The sequence below is a fragment of the Peromyscus maniculatus genome, chromosome 21 (genome assembly GCF_049852395.1).
Source record: "Peromyscus maniculatus bairdii isolate BWxNUB_F1_BW_parent chromosome 21, HU_Pman_BW_mat_3.1, whole genome shotgun sequence".
Lineage (NCBI taxonomy): Eukaryota > Metazoa > Chordata > Mammalia > Rodentia > Cricetidae > Peromyscus > Peromyscus maniculatus.
The window spans coordinates 3,868,040-3,893,908 of record NC_134872.1 but is presented as its reverse complement, the minus strand read 5'-3'; the positions used below and the strand labels follow the sequence as shown (position 1 = coordinate 3,893,908).

The following is a 25,869-nucleotide window of genomic DNA, read 5'->3' as shown; positions in this document are numbered from 1 at the left end:
TGGCAGGGCGAGCCGGGACACAGGGACACCCTGTGGTCCTCACCCTCGGGCAGCCCCCTTACGAAGTCATTTTGGGTCCTTAGTGGGGGCATAGCAGAGCTCTAACGGCCTGGATACCTTCCAGAACTTCTCATTCACAAGCTCCAGGGTCAGCGAGCCATTCAGCGTCTAGAGGAGAGGAGAGAGGCAGGGGGATGACAGAAAGTTGGAAAAGGAAATGGAGAAGAGACAAGGGAGGAGGAAAGGGGGAAGGGGGAAAAATGGGGGTGTGACCGACCCAGAGCCCACAGCGAGGGACGGAGCAGGGCTGAGACGGTGGTCACCCTGGCCCGCTGCCTGCCCCGACCACCACCAGCAGCCGCTCACCGTGAATGCTCCGCCCCCGGGTGCAATGTAGATGGTGTACTGCTTCTCGCTGACACCTTCCAGGCTGGGCAGGGCTGGTTCCTCGGGACCTTCGCCCCCTCCAGCAACCCCGCTCTCCCCACCCCCCCCATCGGGTCCGCCTGTGTCTGAGGCACCCCCACCGGGCCCTCCAGGCTCTATGGTTTCCCGCTGCTGCCTCCGCTCCAGGGCAATGCGCAGGGCCAAGTATTTGGAGAGATGGTCCACGGTGGCATTCCCAGTGGTCTTCACGTACCTGGAGGGAGGACGCGGAGGGGGGCGGGGTCAGGACAGCAGAGTCCTCGAACGGACAACTTCCTCCAACAGGCCTGGCTGGAGATACGGGTACCCCAGGCTGGCCTCCGGCTTGCTATGTAGCTGAAGATGACCTTCAGCTTTCTCAGCCCCCTGCCTCTGGGATTACTGGTGTACACCACCACCCTTGCTTTATGTGGTGCTGGGTGAGAAACTCAGGGTCTCATGCCTGCTTGACAAGATCGCCAACTGAACTGCACCCCCAGGCCTGAATCAGCCCCCTTCTGATGCAGATTCCTGAACTTTGGTTTCTAGGCGGTCTAGCAGCAAAAGCCAGGGCTCCTCACCTAGTCTGGCAGTATTCTCCCTTCTCCACAAGCAGGGGATGGGGCCGGAACACAAGCTCGATCTCTCCACCTGGCTCTGGAGGACTGGGAGCCCCCGGAGGGCTTGGGGGGCCCAGGGTTCCCCCTCCCAGGGTGCCGCCCCGGTCACCAGAGTCTTCAGAGCCAGCACCCCCGCAAACCCCGCCCGCAGCGCCGCCCCCTGCCCCTACACTGCTGCCCCCAGCACCCCCTCCACGGGGTCGCTTGGGAGCAGGGCCTGGAGCAGAGTCGGGAGCGGAGTCGGAGCTTACGTCCTCTCCATCCCCTTCCCCCTCCCCAGGTTCTCCTTCCCCCCCACTCATCGTGGTGGTCTGGTCGGATCCAGGCATCGGCCGCCTGACACGCTGGGCCCTGTAGAAACAAACAGTCCGGGTTAGAAGGAGGATTCAGGCCCTCAGGGGTTAAACTTCATGCGGCTCTGAGGCCTTGGAAATCCCAATGGTGATGCTGTGAGTCTCCAACAACCCACCAAGCACAGTGTTCATCTCTATGTGACGACTGAAGAAACAGAGAGAGGGCCAGGGTCAGGTCCCCTCACTTGTGAGAACACAGGCGCTCGCCCCGAATCAGCCCAACGACAGCTGCATGGCCAACACCTGGCGGCTGAAGAGTGCAGACCGCCAGGCCCCTACTCCAGATCGCATCACAGTTCACATCAGAGTCAAACCCCACAGGTACTGCATCTCCAGACCTCCACACCTGTGCATGGCCTGCATCCGAAGCCCCTCCTCGATACTGGAGCTCAGCGCCTGCTGGTTGTGCAGGCGGCTGAGGCGGATGAGCACTCGGTCTTGATGGGCCTCGTACTCCTCCCGGCTAGGGTAGATTTTGGAGATCAGGGCATCGAAGTTGGGGTCTGGCCGTAGGGACCGCTTGGATACCAGCTTTTTCCGGCAGGTAGGGCACTCCTTGTTCCTGGGATGGGAGGAAGGAAGCCCTGTGGGGTCAGTTCCCGTCGCTGATGCCCGGGCTGCACGCCCCCCCCCCCCCCCGCGCCCGCCCCCCCCCCCCACTGCAGACACATCCCTCCTGTTACCCGCTCCGCAGGGCAGTGACGATGCAGTCGGAGCAGAATCTGTGGAGGCACTCCTTGGTGGTCATCGTGTTCTTCAGCATGTCCAGGCAGATGGGACACATGAGCTCTGAATGCAGCGACCGAGGCGAAACCGCGATCTCTGTGCCATCCATGATGGCTTCCTGGGTCATCAGCAGGTGGCAGAGGGGTGGGGAAAAAGAATTTCAGAAGCAAGCTTTGAGAAAGGCAGAATCTGGACAGCCAACTGAGGAAGATGGGAATTCTGGGATGCAGGAGACCAACGACGTGGAAACTGCCCAGAAGGGATGAGGACTCAGTCACAAGGAGTTTGGTGAGATGCTAGGGTTAGGGGTGGGGGATAACACAGGTCTATGGCTTGGCCAATATTTATTCCACAAACTTCTTTTTGTTGTTGTTGTTGTTTGCTTTTTTGGGGTCTCACGATGTGTGGAACCCTAGCTGGCCTGGATTCACTATGTAGAACCAGGCGGACCTCACACGTTTGTTTGAGATCCACCTGCCTCTGCTTCTCAAGTCCGCTGCCTCAACAGGCTTCCTTAAAACTCTAAGAGCAAGAGTACCTACACTAGAATTTCAGGTGCCTGTTAAAACAGATTCCAATGCCCCACTGCACTTGGGTCAGAACCGTGGAGAGAGAGTTCTATTGAAACTCGCAGGACGAGTCTGTGTACTCTGGCATGTGCGTGCTGAGAGGAGGCAGAGAAGGTAACTTCTGGCGTCTGTTTACCGTGCTCCGATGGAGACAGTAATATCTGCTGCACCTCTCTGGCACCTCTGTTTTGAGGGGTTAACTCGGATTTAAGTGCAGAAGTGCTTTGAGAAGATAAAAGGTGATTCGAACGCCGAGTCGGGCAGAGAACTGTGATGGGGGAGGGGAGAGTTGGCGGGAGAGGGGGGCCGAGTCGGGACTGGAAGATCCCTGTCACCTGCGGGGTCCGGTGCAGCTCGTAGAGACTCAGTTCCCACGTTTTGCTGGCATTCTGGGCATTCGCCGGCGTCGTCATGGTGACGGGGCGCGGACCCCCCCCTCTTCCAAGCCGGGCTCGCCGGAGAGAAGTCTGCGGAGGGGGAAGGGGACGCTGTCGGGGCCGCCCCTCTGCAGACCCCGCCCCCGGGCCCTGAGCGCGCGCCCCGCGGCCCCTCACCCGGCTCCGGCCGACGCGCTGCCCCGCCGCGGGCCTCTCCCCGGGGACCCTCGGGCTCCGCCGCCCTGGTCCGCTCGGTCCGCAGCTGCCACTCACGCCGCGGCTCTCGCTGCCGCCGCCGCCGCCGCCGCCGCCACCGCCATGGCCCGGGCGCTGAGGCCCGACGTCACTTCCGCCCTCCCTGCACCCCACCCCGCGCCGGAGACGTCACCGCCCTCACGGCGCGCGTGGAGCGTGCCGTGGACCCGGGCTCCCCCTCCCCCGCGGGGCGCGCGCGGAGGAGCCGGCCCCGGGGGCTGGGGGTGCTGGTGCTGGTGCACGTGGGGGAACCCGAGGGCGGAGCTCCCCTCCGCGGCGCGGGCGATGATCCCCAACTTCCCGCGAGCCGGGCCTGGGATCCCCGGAGAGGCAGCCGCAGCTGCACCTCCGAATGCTGCTGGGCGCGCGCCCTGAGCTCCGAGGGCTTCCGCGGGGTCCCGGGTGTCCGGGGGACCGGCCCGCGCTCCGCCCGGCCTCTCCCCCCCCTCGAGGTCTGGGGGCGGCGGCTCGGGACGTCCCGACGCAACTCTCGGCCGGAGCCAGAGACTCGAGAATTGCGTTTGGACAATCAGGAGCCGCGGCCCGGGGCGGGGAGGGAGGCGCACCGGAGGCACCCGGGATGGAGACGCCACGCGGAAGCGGGGGTACCAGATGGACACCTCCCCCGCCCCGTAGGGGAGTCGGGGGACACAAGAGTGAAATGTGCGGCGTGGGAAAGTGGGCAGAGCCCCTCCGGGAGGGACTCGGAGCGAAGGAAGCGGACGGGGAGAAGAGGAAGGAGCAGGGCCATCCCGGTGGAGGGCAGGGAACGAGGGGCAGGGGGACGAGACCGTGACGGGCGCTCGGTCCCCCGCCAGCCTGCGCTGCGGCTGCCAGGGGGTGGCCTGTCTCTGGGACAAGCTAGCAGTGGGTCCCCTCGCCCGCAACCCCGGTTACCCCCTACTTCCCTGTCCTCCTTGGGTCCGTGGCCAGTCCTTATGTGGGCGCCAGAGTCGATTAGCGCGGACCCCCTCCCCTTCCTCCTCCTTCTCCCAGCCCCCTCCCTTCTGCTCGCCTCCAGCCCCTTTCATGGGCTAGTCCATTCCCCTAATCCTGGCCCCCTCCCCTAATCCCCCCCATCCGACCCCAGGCCGGCTGCGGCTATTGTAAGGTGGAGAGAAGGGAGGGGAACAGAGAAAGGAGGGGTGGGGTGGGCCACCTGTTCCAGGACCCCCTTCCAAGGCCAGACTGGACACCAGGATGGGGCCAAGAACAAATCACCCTTGGGGGCCATAAGGACCCGGGAGTGGGGGGGGCATGACTGGTGCTGCAGAGCCAATGAAAGGGGGGTGGGGACAGAATCCCCTCCCTCCGAAAAGGCCCCGAGTGTCACGCACACACAGTGACACACACTCTTTCCTCTCACACCCGGCGGCGGGGGTTGCCCTGGGAGACCAGGCAGTGAAAGGGAGCAATCCTTCGCAGAGGGGAGAGAGGGGGGAGGTGGGGAAGGGTCTGAGGGCTTGGACACAAGAAGAACCGGAGGTGGCAGGGAAGAGGATTTGGAATTTATTAGGGTCACAAGCACCCCTGCCTTCCATATTCAGCCTGAGCCACACACTACCACCCCCTTTGTAGCCTGGGAACTCGGCGTCCTCATCAGCAGGAGGCCAGGCTGCGCTGGGGGAGCGAGCAGAGTCCAGCTTCCATGAGGCAGTCACATGAAAAGACCTCCTGAGGGGCAGAAGCATCGGGACAGGTGCATGGGCGGAGAGGTGTATGGGTAGGCAGCCACTTCCGTGCCCGGCCTAGAGAAGGGACCTCTGCCCTCCAGGCTGCAGGGTCCCCCCATTTTCTCAGTCTGGGTTGTGCTTTTCTGTCCGCCCTCCCCACGGAGGCCTCATACCAGTGACTTCCACTGAGGCCCCTGTGATGTATCCACTGTCTTCAGATGCCAAGAACGCAACCACATCTGCCACATCTATGGGGGCGGTGGGGGAGGGGCAGCCTCAGTTCCTCAGCTCCAGAGTGGCTCTGCTCCCGCAAAACCCCAGGCCCACACCAATCACGAATCCCTATGAGACCCTTTCAAAAATATTACAGATTTAAGGATCTCTTCAAGTTCCCGCCTCAGAGCCTTCTCCCAGCCCATGCTCACCCTCAGGGTCCCCCATGTGTCCCAACGGGATCATTGCAGTCACCTGTAAGGAAACACTCCTGTGGCTGAAAGTTTCTTTTATGGACTTTTTTCTTCTTACTTTCTTCGTCCCTCGTTAAGTTCATGTCTGGAATACTAACTGTTTGCACTATGCCCAGCAATCTCCCTCAACGGCCTCCTCTGATGGCCTCCACCCACAGCCTACCTTGTCCTTCACTTTCTCGGGCATTTTCTGGGTCATGGGCGTTGCAATGAACCCTGGGAGGACTGAGTTACATCGGATCCCATGTCTGTGGGAGGAAGAATGGATGCTGACCCTGGGAAGGACACTGACCCCCCTCCCTCAGCAGGGTGCCCACGGTCTGACCCACCGTCCCAGCTCGCGGGCCGCAGTCTGGGTGAGCCCAATCACTCCCGCTTTGGAGGATGCATAATTTGTTTGTCCAATATTCCCGACCTGTGGTGAGTCAGAGACCCAGGGTGAGTCAGGAGTCCCCCAAGGGCGTCGCTTCCCAGTGCCCACGTGGCTAGCTGCCCTGGCCCAACTCAACCTGACCTTTCCAATGATGCTACTGATGTTGATGATGGAGCCACGACAGCCGCTGGACACCAAAGCCTGGGCTGCAGCCTGAGTGACCAGGAAGGTGCCCTGGCACGAGAGGGGAACAAGGATAGCGGAATCAGCTGGGGTGGCAGCCCTCCTCCTTCCCCAGGTTGGGGGGCGGCACAAGTCGCCGGTTCAGAGGTCACCACCTTGAGGTTGACAGCTATGACTCTGTCCCAGTCTTCCTCTGACATGTGGAGCAGAAACTCATCGCGTGTGATGCCCGCACAGGACACAACGACAGATGGCGGGCGAGAAAAGCAGGCCTACGGGAGGGAGGGGGGAGCTAACTCCACGGACCACAAAGGGCCGGGCCGAGGGGCCGTGCGGCGCGGTGCGTGGTTCACCTGCACTTGCTCCAGCAGGCGCCTGGCCGCGGGGGCCCGCGACACGTCCGCCTGGAAGGCAGCGTGCTTCCCGCGCGGCGCCCCGTCCTCGCGGCCCGGGCCGCCCAGCAGCCGCACGGTGTCCTGTGCGGCTGCCCCATCCAGGTCGCAGGCGGCCACGGCGGCGCCCTCTTCCGCCAGGCGCACGCTGATCGCACGGCCGATGCCGCTGCCCGCACCTGAGATGGGAGAGGCGGGAGACGGGCGAGTTCAGAGGTCACGGGGCACAAAGTTACCCAAACTCAGACCAGCGGGCCGGGCCCCCCGGCTGGCGCTCGTAGACGTGGCCCCGGGCCCCACCCGCCCTGGGAGGGACCCCTGAACCTGTGACCAGGGCCAGCGCGGAGCGGAGCCGGAGCTGAGACGCCATGGTGGTGGGGTGGGCGGGCCCGAGCCCAAGCCAATCCCAGCACCCCGGGGGCGTGGCGAGGGCCGGGCCGGGCCAATGGAAACCCTGCTAGTCAGGGGCCCTGGGCGGCCACCAGCCCAGACGACCTCCCACTGCGGGGGCGTGGCCACCCCACCCCCGGGGACCTGGGGAGACACGGAGACAAGGGCCCCCTCCCCCCCAAAACAAAGACTGCATGTGGGCAGAAGATCCAAGTACTTTATTTCTGGTCGCCGGTCCTCCCTACCCATTCAAACAGTGATATAAAAGGAATAGAAACAAAAATAAATCAGGCCGTGAGATTTTACCAAGGGACACTCTCCCACCCTACTTCCAAATCAGGACACACGATTGCTGTCTACCCCGATCCTGCCAGGTCTTCCCCGAAGCCACCACTAGCCAGTTCAGAGGGAGCTGGACCCTGTGTGGCATGCTGGTGCTGGGAAAACAAGTAAGGTGGGGACCACCAGGCTACTGTCACCCCAGGCTTCATGGCCCATTTATTCCTCCAAAGCCGACAATACTGTCGGGCAGTGTCCAACTTTGGTCCCTCTGACCTCCTGCTCTGTATGACTGCCACACCTTCACACCCAAAGCATCCTTCTCCCAGGCTAAAGCTCCTTCCTCTGGCAAGTAACACTTGCCAGGGCTCCAGCTGTCTTTATTTGGGAGCTAGGGGGAGAGCTGGGGCAGGGGCAGGACAGATCACCCCACCCCTCACTCAAGGTGGGCAATCAGTACCATCATGACAACTCCCCCCAGCAGCCCCAGCACCTCCAAAAGTGACTGTAATGGGGACGCCTCTCTCAACAGCTCAGGCAACACGGACACTGTTGCTACGTAGATGAAACCGCCTGCGGTGAACGGCAGAACCCAGCCAGGGCCCGCACCACCCGCCACTTCACTGCCCACTGCCCCTCCTTCGGTGAGAAGGGCACATGCTGTGCCTGCCAGAGCTCCTACTGCAGTCAGGAGTTGCAGCCGCATCGCCTGGTGGGCAGAAAAGAGAAAGGAGGCATGATCACCAACAGCTAAGGATCAGGAGTGACCGTGGGTACAGCTGCACCGGTGTCCACGGTTCTGGAAAGGGGGAAGCGAGGTGAGCGGCGGGGAGATGGCAGCATTGGTGTTTGCTGCACAAGCTTGATGGCGGGATTCCGGATCCCAGGCACCTCGCAGAAAGGCAGGCTCGGTGGAGGTGTTTGCAATCCCAGCACGGGAGCAGAGGCAGGGCTCCCTGGCCAGCACACAGCCCAACCAACCAGTGAGGCTCTGCCTCAGGAACCACACCCGAGACCCCCAGCCCCAAAGAGCCAGGTAAGAAGGTTGAGAGCACCGGAACAGACGTGCCCCTTCCAGGCTGTGCGTCAGGCTGTTGTAGGAGGGTCACAGTGCAACAACACAGAGCAGAGGTAAAGGAAACAACCAGCCCCACTTCTAGAAGCCCTGATGGTGGTGTGTCTCGTTCAGAACTGATGACAGGCAGTCGGCACCAACCTGTTTTTTGCTGCAGCCAGACTGGACCAAGATGGCAAAGTCTCCGACCTCGTGAGGCACTTCATGTAGCAGGACCGTCATCGTGGTCAGGATCCCCAGCCCTCGGCCCCCACGAAAGGAGGCACCGATGGCCAAACCATCCGTGAAGTTGTGTGCCAAGTCTGCAGCCAGATTCAGGTACCCGGACACCCGCAGGTCTTTTGCAAAGAGACAAGACAAAATGATCGACGGCACCCACCACCCCCGGGCCCAGTGCCGCCTCACAGACACCCCTCAGGGTTTTCTGGATAGCGCCATCACCAGCACTCTGTGAGATTCAGTGACCCCGCCCACTCATCCCTTACCTGAACCTGCTTTTTCTTCTTCCTCGGGGTTCTGAGGCTTCACGGGCCCGTCTCTGGGCCCTGGGTTTCCTCCTCTCCTCTTCCGCAAAGCCCCTGCTTCCTTTTCCTCTTCCTCTGAGCTGGGCTTTTCCTTTGAAGGACACTCTGGGGGAGAACAGGGGTTCATCAGAGTGGGGGACAGAGCTTTTGATGTGTCCTCCACAGGAAGCCTGCTCCACCGCATGAGCCCGAATGTATTCTGTGGAAGGCACGGTAAGGCTCACCCTGTCTTCCATGTCCTCGGCTCCCGTGTGTGTGACCGTCTCCGTGTCCATGGCTGTGGCTGTGTCCGTGTCCTCCTTTCACATGCCTCACAAACTTCTCCACCACAAGGAAGGCGACGATGCCACTGAGCACCCACAGCCCCACAGAGAGAATGGGGCCCTGGCCTGGGAACAGAGGCAGTGAAGCGTGAGAGGAGACGCAGACTCCGGACTCCTCCCCGGGTGTCAGGTGAGCGCCCCCAGCATCCCAACCCCTGTCCCCATGGCTTTCTCACCACTGTGGGAGTGTCCATGTCCAGGCTGCTCCAGAGTGTGGTGAGAATGAGGTTCTGCGGGAAGTAGGAAAAAAGGGAGTGTTTTGGAACAATGGATGTGTGTTTGAGGACTACTGGAGAGCCCGGGATCACAAAGAGGAAGAACCCCCCTTTCCTTCTAAAGAATCACAACCAGCTGAAGCGTTTGTGGGTCGTCAGAAAGTTAACTTACCCAGAGCGTGAGGGATAAGGTGCAGGAAGGCATCACCCAGGAGCCCCCCGGAGGCAAAACTGAGCAAGATCTGGAGCAGAGAGCGATGCCTGGGCGAGTTTGACTCCACTGGGATGAGGAACAGCACGAAGAACGGAGCCGCAGAGATCAGCACCGTGGCCCCCAGAGCCTGGGGAAGGAGTCAGGAGTCAGACACCGAGTCTTCCAATGATTCAGAACCGGTCCCTCTTCCCCACATCCCCCGGGGACTCACATAGGCCCAAAGGGTGACAGTGTCCAGCTGGTGCTTGATGCCTGGAGCCCCGGCCTCCCTAGAGGCTCCGTGGCTATGTTCATGGGCATGTCCGTGTCCTCCGTGGTGCAGGCTACCCGGGGAGTGGCCATGGCTATGGCCATGGTGCAAATCCTCGTGGGAATGTTCATGCTCGTGGCTGTGGGCATGCCCATGCCAGATGCTCTCATGAGTGTGGCCGTGGCCGTGGGCATGGCTGTGTCCGTGGTGGAAATCCTCGTGCGAGTGCCCGTGGCCCTGCAAGTCCTCTTCCACGTCTCTGTGCGGGTCACCACGACCCCCGTGGCCGGCCACCAGCAGCCCCCAAGCCGCCCAGGTCAGCAGTCCCACAGCCACCCAGTGGGGGGCCCGTGGGGCCATCGCGCCGACCGGAGGGGCAGAGACCACTCAGCTCCTCCTCCGCGGGGCCCGCTGCGCTCCACTCGTGCCCCCCGTGTCCCCCTCGGCGTGGCCCGCGGCCCTCTTACATTGTTCCCGGGGCGGGCTCTCTATCCCCCAACTCCCTACCCGGATGCAGGCGCCCCCCTCCCGCTCCCGCCGCCCCGACACCGCTCTAGCCTTCGGTCCGCCACTTGGCGGTCGCTCTGGGCCCGCGTCTCTATGACCCACAAGTTGGGGGGGAGCAGCCCGGGAAGCACCGTAAGGGAGCAGCGGGCCGCGCTGCTCACCGGCGCCCGGGATCCGCTCCGTCCTCGGTGCGCGGAGACGTGGCAGTCACGCCTCGAGCTCCCGCGAGATCAGGAGGAAGTTCCTCTCCGGCCTGCACCCCGCTGCCCTTTACCAACATGGCGGCGCCCCGGCGACGGCGCCCGGCCGTGCCGTCGACCCCGCCCCCCCGCCCCGCCCCCAGCGCGCCCCGGCCCCCCAGCGCGCATGCGCACCGCCGGGGGTCACCCGAGGGGACGGCGGGCGCAGGGGAGCTGACGGGCGGGCGGGGCGGACGGGTCCCGCCCCCTCCGTTCCCACCTCGGGCCAGGGGGCGGGAGCTGGCGACGAGACTTCCCGTCCGCACCAAGATGGCGGCCGCGCCGGTGCTGTCACCGGGGCGCCGGGCCGCGCGCGCCGCCTGAGTGGCGCGGCCGCCGCCCGCCGCCCGCCCGCCCCTCCTCGGCGGCGCCCCCGGCGGCCCCGTCCCCCGCTCGGCCTCCCCGCCCCCGCCCCCGCCCCCGCGCGCCCCTGGCGCCTCCCCGGCCGCCCCGGCCTCCCCGGCGTCATGTCTTGGGCGGCTCGTCCGCCCTTCCTCCCGCCGCGGCATGCCGCGGGGCAGTGTGGGCCGGTGGGGGTGAGAAAAGAGATGCATTGTGGGGTCGCGTCCCGGTGGCGGCGGCGGCGGCCCTGGCTGGATCCCGCGGCGGCGGCGGCGGCGGCGGCGGCGGCCGGAGAGCAGCAAACCCCGGAGCCGGAGCCGGGGGAGGCTGGCCGGGACGGGATGGGCGACAGCGGGCGGGGTGAGTGTCCCGCGGGGCCCGACTGCCCGGCGCGGAGGGCCCCCTCCCCGCGCTCCCGCCCCCTTGTTTGTAAACACGCGCCCTCGCCCTCCCGGGGCCCAGCGCCCTCCCCCGGGGCGGGGCGCGGCCCGGGAGCTTCCGCCCTGCAGGTGCGGCCGCGCCGGGCCTGCCTGCGCGCGAGGTCCCGGGCGGGCGTGGGAAGGACGCCGGTCCCCGCGGGCTGGAGGAGTCGGGAGGCTGAGCCTGCGCCCTGGGACCCGGTATCCCTCCCTTGCTCTTGGCCCCGAGTGTGCTAAGTTGGGGACAGAGTTCTCGGGTGCACCCCCACGTGCTTCTCCGCCCGCGGGGTCAGCCCGGGATGACCCGGTAGTCTCCGCCTGAACTCCCTCCTCTCTCTGGCGACTCTTTAGGAGTGAAGTTGTCCGAACTCGGGGGTTGTTGGGGTTCGGTGGGCGGGTCAGGAAGAATTAAAGTGTGCGTTTGGATGATCACAAGACTCAACCTTCTCTGCTTGTCTCTCCTGTCTGTGTGTCTGCCTGTGTGTACCTCCCCCCCCCCCCCCAGATTCCCGAAGCCCAGACAGCTCCTCTCCAAACCCCCTTTCCCAGGGGATCCCTCCCTCCTCTCCTCCTGGCCCACCTCTGACCCCTTCAGCGCAGCCACCTCCAATGCCACCCCCTCCACTGGGCTCCCCCTTCCCGGTCATCAGTTCTTCCATGGGGTCCCCCGGCCTGCCCCCTCCGGCTCCCCCAGGATTCTCCGGGCCTGTCAGCAGTCCTCAGGTGAGAGAGGTTGTGACCTGCTTCTTGCCTCTCTGCTTTCATTTCCTTATTCCCACCTTCTGACCCTGCCCACCATCTTGGCGGGAACTTCCCCGTGACCCGTTGACTTGTGGTTCTCCAGTCCCAGCAGGCCTGTGGGCTCAGACCCCTTGCTCTTCCTGAACTGAACCATATTGTTTTGGTGCATGCTTCTTCTAGCCCTATTTTTGAAAACAAACAAACATATTTTTGATATCCTTTTCAGCTCACGGCGACTTTCTGCCCTTTGGTTCTATATGCCCATCTAAGACGTGTGCCCCTCGGGGCCGCTGTGTCCCACAGTTACAGAAGGGTGCATGTCCATTCTTGGGGTTATGCTTCAGGGGAGGCCCTTTACATCACACCACAGTATCACTGGTACCCTCTGGAGTGGGTATGGGACCTGCTTAGAGATAGGGAATGGTTTCCCTGACAGCTGAGAGATGCTCTTTCCAAATGAGCCTCCTGTGACTTCCCTGTTTCCCCCCACCCCAGATTAACTCCACAGTGTCTCTCCCTGGGGGTGGGTCTGGCCCCCCTGAAGATGTGAAGCCACCGGTCTTAGGGGTCCGAGGCCTGCACTGTCCACCCCCTCCAGGTGGCCCCGGGGCTGGCAAACGGCTATGTGCAATCTGCGGGGACCGGAGCTCAGGTACGGGGCTCAGCACAGTGCAGAGGAGGAAAGAGCTGTGGGCTGGTTACCGCGGCCTGTGGGGTTCCCACGGCTTCCCCAGGTTGGCCAGAGCAAGGAGGTCTAGGGCCTTTAGAGTCAGGTAGGGGCAGTCAGGGGAAGGGGCTGGCCCAGGGGCTCTGAGGAGCAGACTGAGTTCTCTCTCACCTTTGGTGCGCTGCTCTGTTTCGGAAGGATTTAGACTTTGCCCCCGCTGTGGGCAGATGGTCAAGGGACGCAGTGGTGGGCGGTCTCCATGGCTGTCCTCCCGCCACACTTCTCCCCTCGTAGGCAAGCACTATGGCGTTTACAGCTGTGAGGGCTGCAAGGGCTTCTTCAAACGCACCATCCGGAAGGACCTGACCTACTCCTGCCGGGACAACAAAGACTGCACGGTGGACAAGCGCCAGCGGAACCGTTGCCAGTACTGCCGCTACCAGAAGTGCCTGGCCACCGGCATGAAGAGGGAGGGTGAGCCCCGCCCCGCCCCGTGGGCCTGCAGTCGTCACCCACCCGTGGGAGAGCCTGCGTGGGAGAGCCTGCGGAGGTGGCCTCCGCATCTGTGGGACCGCACGCTCTCTCCTCCAGGGGGCGAAGTTTGATTTCTCTTTCCCGTCCTCCTCGGCTTGGTCCTGGGTACCTCACTCTGTCTCCAAGGTTCTTTCTTAATGGTTGCTCCTCAGCGTTAGTCCTGTGATGCTGTGGACCCTCCCAGCGTGCTTTGGCCTTAGGCAGGATGGGCCTCTGTTCTCTCCTCTCCGCCTCACACAGCCCCTTTCCCGCCTTGACCCTGCGTGCTTTCTCTGGTCTCCCAGTCTCTCGTTGGACCCCCGAGACTTACCTTGCTAAGTTACAGGGTCGCTGAAGAGGTCAGGACTTGGCATTCACCGTCTCTGTCTGTCCAAGCCCGATTCCTGGACTGCTAAGAGACCCTTTAGGGCTGATTTTGGTCCGATCCCTGCTTTAAAGAAGATGAACCTTGACTCCCCCGAGGTCACACAACAGCAAAGTGGCAGGGCCGAAATCAGAACACACGCCTCCCAAACCTGGGTCGGGGTCATCACCATCATGACTGAGTCAGCAGAGCATAGGGTTTGCCATCAGGCATGTCTGGAGTCAGACGCATAACTGGCCGTGTGGTGCGTGAATTTAGGAGGCTATTGAATGCGTTTGGCCTCAAGTTCCTCACCCTTAACATGGGGGCAGGGACCCGCAAGGCCATTAAGACCTCCAGAGCATGTTAAAGCACGCTGGCATATTTTTTAGCATATCATCTGTCCTATTTAAATTCAGATTCTTCCCCGATTCTTTCACCAGTGGACTGTTGTCAGTTGGACCTGTTTATCTGCCTGTTTGTTTACTTACGTGTGTGTGTTTGTGGGGAGGGGAGCCAGGGTCTTGTGTGTGCTTGGCAGGTGCCCTCTCTCCTGGGATCCCTTTTGCCTGCAGGTTACGCAGCCTTCCGTTCCTAACGACCTCTGCTCGCCACCTCTCCTAAGTGCCGTCAGCCCTGAGAAGGCCCTGGCGGGTTTCAGACCCTCAGAGCCGGCTTCTCACTTGGCGTTTTCTCCCCCCCCCCCCCCCCCCCCCAGCGGTCCAGGAGGAGCGGCAGCGGGGGAAGGACAAAGATGGGGACGGGGACGGGGCTGGAGCAGCCCCTGAGGAGATGCCTGTGGACAGGATCCTGGAGGCCGAGCTCGCCGTGGAGCAGAAGAGCGACCAGGGCGTTGAGGGCCCTGGGGGGACCGGGGGCAGCGGCAGCAGCGTGAGTGAGCGATGGGGTGGTGAGCGGTGGGGTGGGTGAGCGGTGGGGTGGTGAGCGGTGGGGTGGTGGGGTGGTGAGCGGTGGGGTGGGTGGTGAGCGGTGGGGTGGGTGAGCGGCGGGGTGGGTCGCTCCTCCCTCGGGTGGGGTTGGGGAAGGAGTCCAGGGTCCTCCGTCTCTCCCCTTCCCTTCCTTCAATCCCTGCACCTTGCCCTGAACTCGCAGGCCTCTCAGTATCTGAAGGGAGCCGGGCGTGGCACTTGCCTGTGATCCCAGCACTTGGGAGACAGACACAGGTGGATCTCCGTGAGTTCAAGACCAGCCTGGTCTGCATAGCAAGTTCCAGGCCGGTCAGGACTACATTGTGAGACTGTGTCTCTGATGTGGGGTGAGAGCGCCCTCTCTCTGCTCCCACTACAAAGTCCAGGGCAGAGAGGTGCCTGAACTGCAGAGATGGGTTCAGACAGGCTTGAAGGAGTAAAGGGGGTATCAAACCTCACGAGGAAGGTGTCTCCACCCCTCCCCTGCATCTTCTGCTCTCTGCAGCCCAATGACCCAGTGACTAACATCTGCCAGGCAGCTGACAAACAGCTGTTCACACTCGTTGAGTGGGCCAAGAGGATCCCACACTTCTCCTCCCTACCTCTGGATGACCAGGTCATATTGCTGCGGGCAGGTCAGTGACCTTGAATCTCTTTGACTGCTTGACATTTGACCTCTCTGTCCTCCTGACCTTCAGCGACCCTATGGCCTCCTCTTGCATATTTGGGGAGCTTGACTTGCTGACTTGCCCCTATTTCTTGGTGCTTTGGATCTCATGGCCTGGCGTCTGCCTGCTGACCCTTGGTGCCCTCTGGCCCCTAGGCTGGAATGAGCTCCTCATTGCTTCCTTCTCCCATCGGTCCATCGATGTCCGAGATGGCATCCTCCTGGCCACAGGTCTTCACGTGCACAGAAACTCAGCCCATTCCGCAGGCGTGGGAGCCATCTTTGATCGGTCAGTGGCCCTTGGCCAGGCTGCCCTGTAGCTAGAAGGGGTGGGGCTATAGTCTGGTCCGTGTCCAAGGCTGGCTGAGCTGTGACCTTTGAGTGACCTGCAGGTCCCTCTCCAGGGTGCTGACAGAACTAGTGTCCAAAATGCGTGACATGAGGATGGACAAGACAGAGCTGGGCTGCCTGCGGGCAATCATTCTGTTTAACCCAGGTAAGAGGAGGCCACGCGGCCTCTCGGCCAAGGCAGCCCTGGAGCCGCCTCTTCTCCAGCGGTCCCCCCTTCTGATCGGGTCTCACAATCCCAGTGTGCTGCCTTTCCCTGAGGGGCGTCGTCCTGAGGGCCCGTCATCTGCACGTCCGCCCTGGCCTGACTCACCTGCCCTCTTCCTCTCGTTCTTCCTCCTTCACTGTCCCAGATGCCAAGGGCCTCTCCAACCCCGGGGAGGTGGAGGTCCTGCGGGAGAAGGTCTACGCGTCCCTGGAGACCTACTGCAAGCAGAAGTACCCCGAGCAGCAAGGCCGGTAAGAGGCCAGGGGCTGGGGACCCCACGGAGGGCGAGGCTGGGGACCCCACGGAGGGCGGGGCTGGGGACCCCACGGAGGGCGGGGCTGGGGACCCCACGGAGGGCGAGGCTGGGGACCCCACGGAGGGCGAGGCTGGGGACCCCACGGAGGCCTCGGGGCTGGGGACCCCACGGAGGCCTCGGGGCTGGGGACCCCACGGAGGCCTCGGGGCTGGGGACCCCACGGAGGCCTCGGGGCTGGGGACCCCACGGAGGGCGAGGCTGGGGCACGGCCAGGGCCTGGGCGGCGCTGCCTCTTACTCCCTCCCGCCCCCACCACAGGTTTGCCAAGCTGCTGCTACGTCTTCCTGCCCTCCGCTCCATCGGCCTCAAGTGTCTGGAGCACCTGTTCTTCTTCAAGCTCATTGGCGACACCCCCATTGACACCTTCCTCATGGAGATGCTCGAGGCTCCCCACCAGCTAGCCTGAACCCAGACCACTCCTCAGCGGTGGGGAGCACCGAGGAAGAGGACTTGAGCCTGGGCAGGGTGGGAGGGCCGAGGGCCCAGCCAGAGCCGTGGGCAAACGGTGGGTGCCGAGGAGGGGACTCCTGCAGCCTGCAAGGCATCTGGCGACCCTTAGGGTTTGCCTGGTCTCCAAGTCAGAGGGGGCCCCAGGTCCCTGTGGCGACTCCATGTCTACCTTCAGTGGCCTTGAGTCTCTGAATTTGCCGGGGTCTCCCGTGATGTGGGTCATCCTGGCTCCCCCAGCACAAAGCACTGGCCCTGGTCCCGGGACTCCACTCCCTTTTCATCCTGCCTCACTCCCTTCTGAAGAGTGGAATGGAGCTCCCCTAGAAAGGGTGTTGCGGGGCAGGCCCCCCAAGCTGATGGTCTCGGGAGCAGGGCTCTGATAGCCCTTCATCCCCCCAACCTGACAGGTGGGGGCCGAGGGAGGGGTGCCCCTCCTGTCTCCTGCCGTCAGACGAGGAATAAAGGTGGTGGTGAAGGGCCGGTGGAGATGGGGGGCCGACTGCCATCTTTAATTTCCTGTGAGGAGGGCCTGGGAGTTAGACTCAGAGAAGTACTGTACATCCCCAGGTTGGCTTACATGCCGGGGCCAGAGCGGCATGTGGGCAAGGAGGCCCCTCAGGTGTCTGCCCGTGGTCTCCCGGTGGGTGCTGCCTTCCCCATCTCACTGGCTCCTGGACGGGTCTGGGCAGTGAGGGGTGCTGGTTTGGGTGGCCTTTCCTTTTACAGCTGTCCCTGTTCCTCAGCACACAGGCTGGGGGCAGAATTGACGGCGTGGCCGGCCTTCAGAGATGGGTGCTGGGCTGCATGGTTTTGCCCTGGGTCTCTTTTGGTTTTTTTGGGGGGGGATCCCTCCCTCTTTCACTCGCACATAAAATCGCTTTCCAGTTAAGACAGCTGTTTTCTGGACTGAGGTGACTGGGTGGTGGGTACCACGGCATCCTCTAGGTGGGGATACTCGGTGGGAAACCCTGACACGCTCCCTGGGTGCTGCTGCAGCGGCCCAGGTTCCCTGGGGCTGCAGAGGCGGTGCAGGGTGGGAGACACAAGGCGAGCTTTGTCGGGAGGGGGAGAGGGTGTGCCAGGCTGGGGGCGGGGCTGCCCAGGGAGGAGGGAGACCCGCTGCTTCTCAAAGGCGCCTTGTTCGCGGGTGCCCTCCCAGCGCCAGCGGGCGGCGGCGTCTCGCTCGCTCCAGCTTTCTCCCCGGCTGCGCCGCAGGCTCCGGGCAGACCCGGCGCCGTGCCCACATGTAGGGGTGCGCTGCTCTCAGCGCTACCCTCCTGGAGTGGCCACGTCCCTGAGTGACCCCCTTTTGCAAGACCCTTCTAGCAGCATCGCCTGTCCCCGCGTCACTGTCCTGTCCCGTTCCACTGTTTTACCTAGTCCAGTACTTCTATCTTCTCGGGCGATTAGCCAGTTTGCCCGTCTCTGGCCTCCCTCTGCTCCGCAAGGCCACCCCACGGCCCCCACGTCTCGGTCGCTATCTATAGCTGGGTCTGTAAACACCCCGCCCGGGACTGCTCTGTAATTACATGGGGCGGGACGAAGGAGGTAATTATGGAGACCTGATTACAAGTGGGCGTGGGGCAGTGGCCTGTAGACCCGCCCCTTATGTCCCACTGTGCCCTGAGCCCCTCCCCGGACTCTGCAGAGGGGCTCTGGGCCCCCAAGGGCGGGGACCGTTGTGTGTGCGACTGGACCATAGGGTCCCCAAAAGGAAGGGACCAGAGAAGATAATATTAAGTTCTCCCAAAGACAATCTGAGGGTGCACACAGGCCACCTAATCCCTCCAGGAGTAGGAGTGCACCGTTCCAGGGCCAGCCCTCGAGGAGCGGTTCTCGCCCCCACACTCCCCTGCCCAGGTGGAGATCGGGGGTGGGGTTTCCCCTTGGTGGCTGTGGGCGGGCGGCTAGGGGCGGGGGCCGGACCTGGGGGCGGGGGCGAGCTGGGGTCCCTGAGCTGCCAGGGTGGCCAGGGGCACACAGTAGCGGCCACCGAGGAGCAAGCAGCGGTGACAAGCACACAGAGGTACCCTCGACAACACCTTGCTGCATGGAGCTGACCGCCGAAAGCTGCTGACATCCCTGGGTCCCAGTTCCAAGGCTCACAGGCTCTTTCTACTGTCCGCGCACCAGGGCTGTCTGGGTCTCGGACCCGGCATTCTGAGCCATGGAGCGGTGCAGCCCCCGCCACCGCCTCCTGCTGCTGCTACCTCTGGTGCTGGGGCTGAGTGCTGCCCCGGGATGGGCAGGTAAGAGGAGTCCTGCCGGGGTGTCAGTCAGCCAGAGGTTGGAGCATCTGCCTGGAAGGGACCACAGATGCCTGGAGTAGGAGTGTCTGAGTCTTAAGAAAGGGATTTGGGGTGACCAGGGTTTAGGATGAAGGATGAACACTTGAGTTCCTTGGAGCCAGTATAGGACTCTCTCCCTCCTTGAAATGACTGGTGGAGGGCAGGTAACGCCAATGGATGGGGACCACAACCGAGAGCCGGAGCAGGCTGGGTTCCTGGTTTGGGTCCTTAGAAAGACCCGAGGATCCCAAAGCCAGTCTTGTCCAGGCTTTGCTGATGTTGGGGCAGTGAATACCAGGGCTGATGCAGAAAGGAAGCAGGATGGACATCTGTAAGTCAGAGCCTGGAAGGCTAGGGAAGAAGGCTACCTCCACTGTCCCGTCCTCTTCGGGTCCCCCAACCCCTCCCTGTGCCCTGGATGCTGCCACGCGGCTGGCTCTAGGGAGCACCAGGGCTGGCTGCCAACAGGACGGCCGCTGGACAGGCCAGGATCAGGTGTCTGAGGCCAGAGCCAGCTCTGTGCATTCCTGCCCTTCCCCTCCCCCTCTGGCCAGCCGGACTCCTCTGGGACCCTGGTGTCCACAGGACCAATCTTTGCCCTTTTTTCCTCCAGAAGGGAAAGTCTCCTAGAAAAGAGAATCCGATATCAGAGCAGAGTCTGGGAGTTCTGGGTCTAAGCAGGATGAAACCAGCTTCTCTCTCCGAGAACGGGAGGCAGGGGCTGATTTTGTATGTATCTCCATTATCGGAGAGAAAATAGGCAGAATGACAGTGTAAAGGATATAGATTAGACCAAAGAAATGAGAGGAAAATGGAGTACGTGGTGTTTACAGAGTCTAGGCAGAGGCTGACCAAGACAACTGTCTCTTATTTGGGAGCTGAGTGGGTGGAGGAGGAAATCCAGGGAGATGGGTGACTAAGAATTCCTGAGAGTAGAGGACAGGGCATTTGGGGGCTCAGGGTGATTAATGGGGTATCAGTGGGTCTGAGACAGTGGGTTAGTATGCGGCTTGACGGGGGCAGGCCTGTGGGTAGTGAGCATGATGTGGAACTGTCCTGCACTGGGCTTTGGTGGAGGGTGGGGACCTCCGAGATCTCCTAGGCCTGGGGTCTCTGTGAGTCTCTGTCTCCCTCACCTTAGTCTCTCAAAGCTGCCCTTGTGTGTCAGTGTTTGCAGAGCGGCCGCACTTGGGGGCCAGGCTCCTCAGGGAAGGTCGTGGTTTCCTCAGCTCCTGGACTCAAAGGGCCTTTTCTCTCCTACCCGCCCCACCTCATCCACCCCACCCAGCTCTGCTCTCCTGACTGCCCTGGCCTCTGCCCCGCCCCACAAATGCGACTACCAACACTTTGCAAACACTCTCCGGGGAGTTCTCCACTGTGGGGTGGATGGTGTGAGAAGTGTGTGCTTTGGGGGAGCAAAGTGCCTTCGGCTTCCAGGGAGTGTGGGCCCAGGAAGCTGAAACCTAAGGGGACCTGGCTGATGGCTGGCGACTTGAATCTTTGGATTCAGATGGTGGGGGGATGGCAGGACTGAGGTTCCAGGTGTGGGGAGCTTGTCTGGGGTTTGGACGAGAACTCTGACGGCATCTCCAGATGTGTGGCTTGAGGCCCTGGACCTGCTCCTGCCTGGCGTGGCAGCTCCCCCTCTCCCCTCTCCCCTTCCCCTTCCCCTCTCCCCTCTCCAAACCTCTTCTCCAAGACTGGGGGCATAGGCTTCTGGGCCACCCTGTGCTTCTATCTCCTTCCTTAACCCAGTCAGAGCTACCCCTGCCCCCACTTCAACCCGGTCTTAAGCAGCTGGAAGGCCACTCTTGCACAGCCGCCTCTCTGCCTCCCTGTGCCCAGGATGATCGATTGCCCAGATGTTGTTTGTGCTAGAGACCAAGCAGATGCCAGGAAGCCAGAAACCGGGAGATACGGGAAGGGAGGGAGAGAGAAAGAGAGAAAGAAAAGGATGGGCAGGGTGTGGGGAGACTGGAAACAGAAGAGGGACGGGAGGATCGGACAGGTGCACAGAGGGGGGAGGGGAGGCCGATGGAGGCAGGGTTGACAGTGAGCGATCTCAGCAGAGATTCACAGTTTAGAGACAGCATGCTGGGAGAGGGAGGGTGCGAGGGATAGAGCTGCATGCCAGCCAGGGCTAGCCTTGGGTCACATTTCAGGCCAGCCAGGGCTAGCCTTGGGTCACATTGCAGGCCAGCCAGGGCTAGCCTTGGGTCACATTGCAGGCCAGCCAGGGCTAGCCTTGGGACACATTGCAGGCCAGCCAGGGCTAGCCTTGGGTCACATTGCAGGCCAGCCAGGGCTAGCCATGCTTCTTCCCCTTTGGGTCACTTTGCTTGCCATCCATATAGGTCCTTTCAGGAGAATGTAAGGGCGGCTGAGTTGGGGATCTGGGTGTTCCCTATTTAGACCCTCCCTGGGACATGTTCTGTCCCCTGACTCTAACCCTGACTCTCCCAGGTGCACCCTCTGTGGATGTACTACGTGCCCTGAGGTTCCCCTCCCTTCCTGATGGTGTCCGGAAATCAAAAGGGGTCTGTCCGGCTGATGTGGCTTACCGCGTGTCACGACCTGCCCAGCTCAGTGCACCCACCCGCCAGCTCTTCCCAGGTTTGGGCAGTGAGATGGGAAGGTGGGGAGGTGAGGTTTGGGATCTCTTCACCTCTCACTCCATCTGTGTATCTCTTTCTCTGGGGTACCAGGAGGCTTTCCCAAAGATTTCTCTCTGCTGACGGTTGTCCGGACCCGCCCTGGCCTCCAGGCTCCCCTCTTGACTCTGTACAGTGCCCAGGGAGTCCAGCAGCTGGGCCTGGAGCTCGGTCGCCCTGTTCGCTTTCTGTATGAGGACCAGACGGGACGGCCACAAGCCCCCGCTCAGCCTGTCTTCCGAGGCCTCAGCCTAGCAGACGGCAAGTAAGTCAGTTTGATCCCCACTGCCAGCAGAGAGTGTCTCAGAACCCCCGGTATCTAAGGAACTCCGCTGGCCCTGTGGGGCTCACTAGCTGCTGCTTGAACCTGTCACTTCTTGGTCGGGGCTTGGGTCTCAGAGTCTGTGTCTGGGCATGGGAATAAAAAGGTACCTCCTGGCACACGGGTAAGTAAGTACTTAACTTTGTGAGCCTTAGTTTCTGTGTGTATAAGACAAAGATCATCAAGCATGACACCCCAACTAGAAAATGATTGCAGGGTACCCATGCTGTACGCACCGGTTATGTGGTATCCCTTGCTTGTAATTCTTTAAAATTTTTAAATTTAATTGATGTGTGTGGGTGTTCCGCCTGCACGTACGTCTATCTATGCACCATGTGCATGCCTATCCAAAGATGCCAGGAGAGGAAGTCAGATCCCCGGAGACTAGGGTTACAGGCGGTTGTGAACCACCATGTGGGTGCTGGGAATTGAACCCGGGTCCTCTGGAAGAGCAGCCAGTGCTCTAAGCCCCTGAGCCATCTCTCCAACCCTGCCATTGTAATTCTTCACCCATTATCATCACCAACCCTTCTAGAAATGAGCTGCCTCCCAGCCCCGTTGACCCCCGCTTTCACTGGCCAGTCACACGAACTTCTTACCCCACGCTTAGGTGGCACCGTGTGGCTGTGGCTGTGAAGAATCAGTCTGTCACCCTCATTGTGGACTGTAAGAAGCGAGTCACCAGGCCCCTTCCCCGAAGTGTGCATCCGGTGTTGGACACCCGTGGGGTGGTGATCTTTGGTGCCCATATCCTAGATGACGAAGTCTTTGAGGTAAGCCCGACAGCAGTCTGAGGAGGGTGATTCTGGCCCCGCATCTCATGGCCACCCTTCTGGCTCCAGCTCTCTATCTTCCTGTGCTGAAGCCTGTATTCATTTTCATTCATTTTTCTTCCCAGGGCTTTTTATTTCCTTTTCTGGTCTTCAGGCTGGTTTTCCAATGGGCAGCAAGAGGCTGCTTACATAAACACAGCCTGTGGCCAGTTATTCAGTCATCCTCTGGTCTTGTCCATCACTGGTCCATTCCTTCAACTGATTTACGTGTCTATTCACCTCCCAGCCACCCAGGCACCACAGACAACCTCTCTTCGTGCATCCACCACCCATTCATCCACCCGGCCAGCTGTCACCCGCTGACCTAGCTCTGGATGCGTGCACAGGCTTACCTGATCATCCCATTACTCGCCTGACCATCTACCCAGTCACCTCTCTGCTCATGCATTAGGCTTATGTTGACCCAGTCACCTCTCTTCCCCTCCACCACTACTCCCTCCTTCAAACCACCCACCCATCATCTACCCATCCTCGCTAGCCTTCCTTCCACCCATCTGTTCCCTCGTCCACTCAGCTGCTCACTCCATCTGCCTGGCACACATGGACGCCTGCATCAGTTCCTGTTGCCACACATGCTCAACTGCTGCTCCTCTGCCCACTCACCCACTGATTTCACCACCCACTCCCCAGCCAGCCATTCATTTACCCACACATATCTAGGCAGCAGTGTGTAGCCTTTACTCTGTGCCTCCCATTCATTTGCCCACACATCCATCCATCTGTCCATCCATCCGTCCATTCGTCCATCCATCCATTCGTCCATTCGTCCATCCATCCATCCATCCGTCCGTCCGTCCATCCGTCCATTCGTCCATCCATCCATCCATCCGTCCATCCATCCATCCGTCCATCCGTCTGTCCATCCATCCATCCGTCCATCCATCCGTCCATCCATCTGTCCATCCGCCCACCATCATTCACTGCACTTAAACCCCTACTGACCCATCTGCCTTTCCACCCCGTCTGTCCATTCACCCATCTACCCACCCAGCTACGGTTTTCTGACTACCTTCTGGGAAAGGAAAGCACAGTACGATAGTGTAAGTTCTCTGTCACCCCAGCCCTGGGGGTTCTTCATTTCGCTTTGAGATGAGCCAGTGCGTGAGCGCCGTGTGCGGACTCGAGTGATTGCCACTGAGATTCAGAAGGAAACGAATTCTTCGATTCTAGAGGTCCATCCAGAGAACTCCCGTCATCACTGATGCTGACAGGTCAAGGCACTCAAGGCTGTACCTGCCTCTGGAAGCCATGTGGAAAGGCCCGTGAATGACCATAGGGGCAGGGAGGAGATGGTCAGTGTTGAATCTGAAGTTAGAAGGCCTGAGTCCTAGTCCTGACCTGTTACTCTGAGTGGCCTTGCCTCATCTTACCTTTTTGAGATATGAAATAAAGGGGTGAAAGTCCTTGTCCTCCTGACTGTTGCCATCGTCCCTGTCGGAAGCTGAGTGTGACCTTCTCCCATGCTATAGCGTAGTCCCAGACCACTGTACAGATAGAGCTGATAGCTGCTTACTCACGCATTACCTGTCCAGATTTGCTTCTTTGTTCATGTCACCACAGACAACCCCTCTTCATGCGTCCACCACCCATTCATCCGCCCGGCCAGCTGACACCCGCTGACCTTCCTCTGGTTGCGAGCACCGCCTTATCTGTTCACCCCTTTACTCACCTGACCATCTCCCCAGTCACTTCGTTCCAGACCATTCCTCTAGTCTCTCCGGGTCCCTCTGTCTATCTCGCCATCATTTTTCCCTCTTCATATCTTTCCAGGGTGATGTTCAGGAGCTCATCATTGTCCCAGGCGTCCAAGCTGCCTATCAGTATTGTGGACAGAAGGATCTGGAATGTGAGAAGGCACAGAGAGATGGACCTCAGATCCAGAAGCCTCACAGAGCCCAGAGATCTCCAAAGAAGCAGCCATCGAGACTTCATAAGCCACAGAACCAGGAGCCCCAGCGACAGGTGAGGGAGTCGGGCAAACTGAACCTGTAGTGTTGTGGGGGGGACACTGGGGTTGTCCAGGGCAGTTCCCCACTGCTCCATCCCACCCTCCCCTTAGCTCCCAGCAGCACCTCTCTGTTCCCATCATGCCCTCCTCCCAGTCCTCAGTCATCAACCTTTTTATTTTCATTTAAAAATAAAAAGTCATTATGAAGAGTCCCCGGCAGGGGCTATGTGCCCTGCCTGCGTGGCATCCTCTCCTGTCTGCCTTGGGTTTCCCACCCCTTTCTTGAATTAAGAGATTGGGAGACATTAGGGGACAGGTGAGCCCTAAGGAGGGGGACAGGGGAACGAAGCTGTGATACCCAGGGGAGTGACGGGGAGGGACTGAGGGAGGGGGGATCTCCAGGACGGGTGGTCTGTGGAGGTGTGGGGACAGGGAGCAGAGTCTGCTCACCAAGTGCCTCGGGGGTAGGGTGGGAAGAGGGGTGAAAGTCTAGATTGGGGGGGACTGGCTGGTCGGGGTGACAGATGTGTTCTGGGGACAGTGGTTTGAAGACTAGAGGATCAATCTCTTAATCGTGTCTGCTTCTATCCACATGGGGAACCCATTTCCTCTTTCCCACCTCTCCCACCCTCTCCCTCCTCACTGCCACCTCAACTCTCACCCCCCAACCCCACACCATCTCCTTATCGCCTCTCCACCTCTCCAAAATCTCCCGCTTTCATTGTCCCCAATCCTGCCCTGTCTGTCCCCCTCCCTGCTCCCAGCCCACTGAGTCTCTCTACTATGACTACGAGCCCCCCTATTACGATGTGATGACTACAGGGACGGCCCCTGATTACCAGGTAAACTTGAGGACCCCCTTCCCCTTTCCCCTTTCTCCCAGCACCTCCTATCAACATCTCTTAGGCTTAAGTCCCCATCAGCCCCAGTTTCTGGGAGACACTAAATGATGGAGGTTCACTTGCTCACTGCCTCCCCCCCATCTCTCCACTGCAGCGTCCTCAGAGCTCCAATCGCAGGGCTCCCCCTCCCCCTAGGGGGCGTCGGACCCCTCCCCGAAAGCCTAACCCTCCTGCCAAGAGGTCAGCAGCCAGGCAGGCGCTCCCCTCACCAGCCGGGAGGCTCTCTCCAGCTGGAGGCTCTGGCAAAGCCCTCGGCCAGCCTCCCCCCTCCCGACGCCCAGCTCCACGGGCAGCTTCCCCCACTGCCCGGGCCCTCCCCAGGACCAGAGGCAGCAGTTATCGGCAGGTAGAACGGGCATCCAGATCTTTGCCCCCAACTTATAGACAAGTGGAGACGGACTCTCTTCAAACTGTCTTCCTCAAAGGGGCTGCAAGATCTGCGATTTCCCCCACCCCCCATCCAGAGCCTGCCTGTGGCGGGGACAGGTTGCAGCTTCGCTTTCTTTCCTGCTAACCTCTCACCTCCCCCCACTCCTTCCCTCCTCCCGTTGG

The 25,869-nt window shown here is 61.2% G+C and overlaps 5 protein-coding genes across 7 annotated transcripts in view; 2 read left to right on the top strand and 3 right to left on the bottom strand.

The window, feature by feature from the left end:
- Ring1 (ring finger protein 1) overlaps nt 1-3,368 on the bottom strand; it is a 3,590-nt gene extending 222 nt beyond the window's left edge. The window contains exons 1-7 of the mRNA XM_076558319.1: nt 3,228-3,368; nt 3,009-3,140; nt 2,062-2,222; nt 1,725-1,940; nt 987-1,376; nt 367-640; nt 1-168 (exon numbers count right to left, since the gene is read on the bottom strand). The exon at nt 1-168 is cut by the window's left edge and continues 222 nt beyond it. Coding sequence (XP_076414434.1) covers nt 67-168; nt 367-640; nt 987-1,376; nt 1,725-1,940; nt 2,062-2,222; nt 3,009-3,086 — 1,221 coding nt within the window. The 5' untranslated portion in view covers nt 3,087-3,140; nt 3,228-3,368 and the 3' untranslated portion in view covers nt 1-66. The remainder of the gene's footprint in view (nt 169-366; nt 641-986; nt 1,377-1,724; nt 1,941-2,061; nt 2,223-3,008; nt 3,141-3,227) is intronic.
- Nucleotides 3,369-4,791: 1,423 nt separating this feature from the next.
- On the bottom strand, nt 4,792-6,809 carry Hsd17b8 (hydroxysteroid 17-beta dehydrogenase 8). The gene is made up of 9 exons (XM_006997054.4): nt 6,718-6,809; nt 6,355-6,572; nt 6,157-6,273; nt 5,960-6,052; nt 5,775-5,860; nt 5,609-5,693; nt 5,404-5,446; nt 5,152-5,226; nt 4,792-4,979 (listed from the first exon to the last, which is right to left on the bottom strand). Exons 1-9 carry the CDS (start codon nt 6,761-6,763, stop codon nt 4,963-4,965), a joined length of 780 nt encoding a protein of 259 aa, XP_006997116.1. The 5' UTR covers nt 6,764-6,809; the 3' UTR covers nt 4,792-4,962.
- Nucleotides 6,810-6,986: 177 nt separating this feature from the next.
- On the bottom strand, nt 6,987-10,495 carry Slc39a7 (solute carrier family 39 member 7). Its single transcript, XM_006997053.4, has 7 exons — nt 9,625-10,495; nt 9,372-9,540; nt 9,161-9,214; nt 8,886-9,050; nt 8,623-8,766; nt 8,279-8,475; nt 6,987-7,771 (listed from the first exon to the last, which is right to left on the bottom strand). The coding sequence occupies exons 1-7, from the start codon at nt 10,021-10,023 to the stop codon at nt 7,499-7,501; spliced, it is 1,401 nt and encodes a 466-aa protein (XP_006997115.1). The 5' UTR covers nt 10,024-10,495; the 3' UTR covers nt 6,987-7,498.
- Nucleotides 10,496-10,725: 230 nt separating this feature from the next.
- Nucleotides 10,726-17,262, top strand: Rxrb (retinoid X receptor beta). Of its 2 annotated transcripts, none has more exons than XM_076558318.1 (10): nt 10,726-11,111; nt 11,676-11,893; nt 12,407-12,563; nt 12,873-13,052; nt 14,174-14,346; nt 14,890-15,019; nt 15,208-15,340; nt 15,444-15,547; nt 15,753-15,858; nt 16,182-17,262. In XM_076558318.1, the coding sequence occupies exons 1-10, from the start codon at nt 10,877-10,879 to the stop codon at nt 16,327-16,329; spliced, it is 1,584 nt and encodes a 527-aa protein (XP_076414433.1). In that variant the 5' UTR covers nt 10,726-10,876; the 3' UTR covers nt 16,330-17,262. The 2 variants fall into 2 exon arrangements, with proteins under 2 accessions (XP_076414433.1, XP_076414432.1); XM_076558317.1 differs by having other exon boundaries at nt 10,814-11,111; nt 15,456-15,547.
- A 1,086-nt stretch (nt 17,263-18,348) lies between these two features.
- The window catches only part of Col11a2 (collagen type XI alpha 2 chain), a 28,486-nt gene continuing 20,965 nt past the window's right edge, over nt 18,349-25,869 (top strand). The window contains exons 1-7 of one of the 2 annotated variants that reach the window (XM_076558316.1): nt 18,349-18,622; nt 21,125-21,274; nt 21,367-21,577; nt 22,245-22,407; nt 24,238-24,429; nt 25,180-25,257; nt 25,412-25,866. In XM_076558316.1, the coding sequence (XP_076414431.1) occupies nt 18,541-18,622; nt 21,125-21,274; nt 21,367-21,577; nt 22,245-22,407; nt 24,238-24,429; nt 25,180-25,257; nt 25,412-25,831 (1,296 nt within the window). In that variant the 5' untranslated portion in view covers nt 18,349-18,540 and the 3' untranslated portion in view covers nt 25,832-25,866. Of the gene's footprint in view, nt 18,623-21,124; nt 21,275-21,366; nt 21,578-22,244; nt 22,408-24,237; nt 24,430-25,179; nt 25,258-25,411; nt 25,867-25,869 lie in introns of those variants that run through there. The other variant, XM_015990233.3, reaches the window with a different exon arrangement.